Source organism: Chrysochloris asiatica, unplaced genomic scaffold (assembly GCF_000296735.1).
Source record: "Chrysochloris asiatica unplaced genomic scaffold, ChrAsi1.0 scaffold00036, whole genome shotgun sequence".
In the NCBI taxonomy this organism is placed as follows: domain Eukaryota; kingdom Metazoa; phylum Chordata; class Mammalia; order Afrosoricida; family Chrysochloridae; genus Chrysochloris; species Chrysochloris asiatica.
This window is the reverse complement of record NW_006408554.1, coordinates 3,300,251-3,305,339: the sequence shown is the minus strand read 5'-3', so window position 1 is coordinate 3,305,339 and position 5,089 is coordinate 3,300,251. Positions and strand designations below refer to the sequence as shown.

The following is a 5,089-nucleotide window of genomic DNA, read 5'->3' as shown; positions in this document are numbered from 1 at the left end:
GATGGTTGTTGGAGTCCTGGTGTGGTACTATAAGATACGTACTGAACTGTAAGGTCAGTTTGAACCTCAAGATTGGTGGTTCAAGCTCACCAGGTGCTCCTTGGAAACCCTACACAGGGTCTCCATGAATTGGAACTGATTCGCAGGCACTTAACAACCTTAGCATGCTTATATTCTTAAAAAAAAAAAAAAAAAAGCAAACTTTGAAAAAATTAAGACTGCGCAATACATTCAAAGAACGGTCACCCAGCTCTGTCATTGCCACCAGCAGCAGATTATCTCATCAGCTAGTGAGACTGCATGGCCCTACAATGCGTCCGGCTGGTGGTTTATTGAGGCAGCCTGGGCGGCTCCAAGTTGTTTTCATCTAGGTTGTGGTTTCTTTTGCTGTTCTCAAAGATGCAGCTCAAAATGATGGAGATTCACTCAGAGATGCTGAACAAAGCGCTGGTCCAGTTGGGGGTTGCCGGCCAGTGGTGCTTCCTGAATATGCTGGGGTTGAAAGACTGCTGGGCTCCGTACCAGAGCCTGCCTGCGTGCTGTTGCTGCTCTTTCCACTCACTGCTCAGCATGAGAATTTTAGGAAAAAACAGATTGAAGAACTGAAGGGACAAGACATTAGCCCTATGTGTACTTTATGAAGCAGACCCTTGGGAACTCCTGTGGCCAATAATCTGGACAAACTGGCATTCGAGAATGGGTCAGTCCTGAAATTTTTTCTTTCTGAAACAGGGAAATGTCCCCTGAAGACAGGAAAATGCTTTGAAAAGAACGGGGCCATCCAGGCAGTCCATTATGCTGTGGTTCAGGAGGGCCAGTGCTGGGTCGATGACAACGTAAACTTGCACTTTATTCTGTTTAACAACGTGGATGGCAACCTCTATGAACTAGATGGTCGGATGCCTTTTCCAGTGAACCCTGGCTCCAGTTCAGAGGAGTCTCTACTGCAGGATGCAGCCAAAGTCTGCAGAGAATTCACTGAACGTGAGAAAAGGAAGGTACGCTTCTCCTCCATGGCCCTCTGCAAGGCAGCCTAATGCCCTATGGGAGGGAGCTGGTTCCCACTTCCTTTCAACATGAAAACATGTTCCATACCAGTGCAGTCTAAAATGCTTCTGTCATTGTAAAGCACAGCTGTTCTTCAGTTCTGCAGGAACACACCTACTCTCAGCCACACCCACGCTACTAACAGAGACCCACTGTTGATTCCAGCAAGGTTTGGTGTAAGCTTCTAATAGTGAAGCATTCCCCCCAGATCCCTATTGTATGTCTTGTATCTTAATAACTAATGCTTTCAACGTCTACTTTGGTTTGTCTGTAAGTTACGGCCTTGGATGTGGTTTGTTTGTCATTAAAAGGAGTAAAACTTTTCTGCTCAAAAGAAAAAAAATACAAAAATAAAAACTTTGTATTGTGAATTGAGTGAAGGTTTACAGATCCGATCATATACTTTGTTTCATTACAGTGATTGTTATCACCACCATGTACCAACAGTTAACAGTACTTAACTATGTCATTCCTGTGTCTGCTGCTACCTTCATCTTTCCGCTGTTACCCTCCTCTTGTGGTATATTACCTGACCTGTCACTCCTGTTAACATGTCTGCCCTTTAACCTGTGAATGATGCCCGCCAAACATCATTATTGTTGGAGTCAGTTCCGACTCATAGCGACCCTGTATAGGATTTCCAAGGAGCGATTGGTGAGCTTGAACTCTCGACCTTGCGATTCAAACTTTGCAGTCCAGCGCATGAACCCTTTGCGCCACACCAGGACTCCACGCTCAGGTTTAAGGTTTAAAAATTCAAAATAAGCATTCACTTTTTGTACAAGCTGCATTCTCTAGTCTATCTCAGACCTGGACTGAAATACTCTTTCAGGAGAGTTAAGAGTGTGGTGGCGCGCTGGACCGTTAACCATAAGGTCTGGAATTCGAGACTCCACTGCGCGAGGGAAAGATGAGATTTTTCTGCTGCCTCAGAAACCCTATACAAGGTCGTTATGAGGCAGAACCTACTCGAGGGCACCTAACAACAATAACAGCAGGTTTCAAATGCGTCCCTTATTTTAACTAATCAGGTTGCCGGTACATTGCAGCAATTTAAAACGGGGTTAATTCAGTTCCTTCACTTCTCCACCTCTCCGTCGCTAGCCAAAGCTCTCTGCTGGTGAGGAACGCTCAAGTCTTGGCTAATCAGAAAGCTAGGCTCTAGCCGTGTACCCGTCCTCGCAGTGTGATTGGTCGCTTCTCACCGGAAGAATCCTGCCGCCATGTCTCGCGCCCTAAGCACGAACCTATCGTCGCTCGGCGTCTGAGAGTCGACAACCCGCGCGAGCTGTTTAACATGGCGGAGGATGCAAACTTACAGTTTCTGAGCTCTCGGGGATGTGCGGATGGAAAGGATGCGGATACTGCAGAGGAGCGGGTGGCAGAAACTGCAGGAGATATCAGGGAGCAGCAATTCGAGTGTCAGGCGCAGATGGGGAACCTGGAAGAGGAGGAGGACGCCGACTTGGTGGCCGAGGCCGAGACCGTGGCCGCCGGCTGGATGCTAGATTTCCTCTGCCTTTCTCTTTGCCGTGCTTTTCGCGACGGTCGCTCCGAGGACTTCCACCAGACCCGCGACAGCGCCGAGGGTGAGTTCTGGCAGCATTGGCGCCGGGAGACGAGAACCGTGCGGGGTAAGGAGGAGGCTGTTTCCAGCGCTGCCCACAGCGGGGTCGGAAGAGAGGTGCTGCTTTTGCGCGGTAGCCGGGGACCGGGCTCTTGGTTGAGCTGGAGTTCAAATCCTGGTTTCACCCCTTATTAGCTGACTGGCCTCTTTTTTCTCTCAAGTAAAATGAAGGTAATAATACCCGTGTAGTATTAGAATTGATAGAAAATTGAAGTAGTTAAAGCGTGTGAAATAAATTGCACCTCATCTAGTTTTCAGTTTCTTTTAATGCTACAAAACCATAGGAATCTTCATTAAGCAAAAATAGCAACATGTGAAGAAGGTATTGTTTCTGGGTTTGTCTTTCCTCTGGTGGGTCTGTGCAACCGAGAAAGATGAGGCTTACTGTTCCTTCAAAGATTTACAGCTTTGGAGACTTTGAGTTGGAACCGACTCGACAGCTCTTAAAAAGAACTGGTTTGACGCTGTAGGATAAGCATTGGATTTATACAAGGTTGGCAGTTATGTCCACCAGCCACTCCTCGAAAACCCTAACCCTATGTGGGGTCGCTCTGAGTCTGAATGGACTCGACGGCGCTCACTTAACAACAAGCATTTCCGAAGGTGGTGTTTCCATTTCTCTAAGCGCTGGATTGCTAACCGCAAGATCGGAACACAATGAAGTCAAAAGAGGCCAGATGAAGGCTATAGGGCAGATGAGGTAACGTTTTCTAAGGAGATTCTCAGAGGACAGCCCTTACTACCCTAGGAAAATGAGCAGCAGGTGCATTGTTTTAGGGATGGGGAAAAATTCCTCTGCGCAACCTGACTGCCCATTTTCTCACAATGCAGTTTTTAGTTTTCTTAATACTGTCTCCTGTTAAGTCACTGTGATCATCCTGTAACCATCAAGAAAATCTATCAACATTATCTCTTTGTACCTCCTAAAGCTGATTTCTGCATAACTGGCTCAGGAGATCCCCTTAGAATCCTAGAACTGCTCTTCTGATTGCACCTTTCCTCCCTCTCCCCAATGCACCCTACCAAGACTAAGACTAATGGATTACTGAGAGAATTTAGCTGCAGTCATCCACTGATGTGTCAAAACGTATGTTATTTGAAATAAGCACATGCATGTATGAACTGGAACCTTAGTACCAATTCTTTTTGTCTTACCCTTCTCATATTTGGTTGGTTGTTCCTTCCTATGCTTTTATTAAGTGCCATGGAGTCTGTTACAATTCATAGGGAGCAGCTGGTGGGTTTGAACCAAAGACTTTGCAGTTAGCAAGCCCATTGGTTATCCTACAGCACTTTACCAAGACTCCTGTTGTTGTTGTCAGCTTTGTGATTTGTAGTCTGGTGACGTACCTTGGCATTAGTTCCAATTCAGCAACTCTGCATAGCTGTGACTGTTAGTGAAATCTGTCTAGACAGCTTGTAATTGATTGACAGAGACATAGTCCCATAGAGAAGACTAGCATCTTTTTGAAACAAGGTAAGAAAGATGCTCTGATATTGCTTCAGAATTGACTAAACAAGGGGCCTCACTCTTTGCCAGAATTTCCATAAAGTTTGTGGGAAAATTACATTATCTTTTTTTTTTTTTTTAATTTATGAGGCTTTTAGGAAGTATTGATATGTATTTTTTTAATTTAAGGTTTTTATTGTGGATTGAGTGAAAGTTTACAGGGCATATCATCAGTTTTACATTCAACAAATCATACACCTTGTTTCATTACATTGATTATAATCCCCTCTATATACCATCAGGTAACAGTATTTCTCTCTATCCACTTTAGCTTTTTAAAAAACAAACAAAAATACCACTCAGGCATATATAATAATGTATGTCTTCAAAGGACACATTCTGCAAGTCTGCTCCTGGCCACCAGCTCTTAGTCCCTCTCCTCTTGGTCCTTGAATCTAGAGTCCTCAGCCACTCCCCCTCTCCATGCCCCCATCTCTGGCTCTGCTGGCTTCTCTTGATAAGGTCCTGCATTCTGCTTGTGCACTTCTCTCTTGATGGTCCTAGGGTCCTCTGTTTCTGGACTGTAAGATTAACCACTCCCTTGTTTTTGTTACAAAACTTTACAATTGTGACAGTTGCGATTAGTCATGATAACAATTATTCACTATTGAATCTTATGAATCTTAACCCCATCTCTTTTCTCCAGACCCATCTAGACAAGATGGCAGCTATTCAGTGAGGATTCTTTCTCACCCCCCATACTCTTAAAGTAAACTTCCTCTTGAAACCTTGTAAGCCAGTCACTTCGTGCCTTTATTGCCCCCTCATTTTAGGTAGCCAGTGTCTAAGTTGCCCATCCCTATCTACCCTGTATACAGAGCAGATAGCACTGATACTTGATGTGAAGACTCTTTCCCTGTCGGTATTTAGAGTAACTGCCGCTCTGAGGTATAGGTCAGGTTCAT

General features: G+C 45.0%; 1 protein-coding gene and 1 pseudogene across 2 annotated transcripts in view; both read left to right on the top strand.

The window, feature by feature from the left end:
• The first annotated feature begins 399 nt into the window (after positions 1-399).
• Positions 400-1,037, top strand: LOC102819716 (annotated as a pseudogene).
• Positions 1,038-2,344: 1,307 nt separating this feature from the next.
• Positions 2,345-5,089, top strand: part of TERF1 (telomeric repeat binding factor (NIMA-interacting) 1) — a 65,493-nt gene continuing 62,748 nt past the window's right edge. For both annotated transcript variants that reach the window (XM_006860017.1, XM_006860016.1), the window contains exon 1: positions 2,345-2,636. In XM_006860017.1, the coding sequence (XP_006860079.1) occupies positions 2,345-2,636 (292 nt within the window). The remainder of the gene's footprint in view (positions 2,637-5,089) is intronic.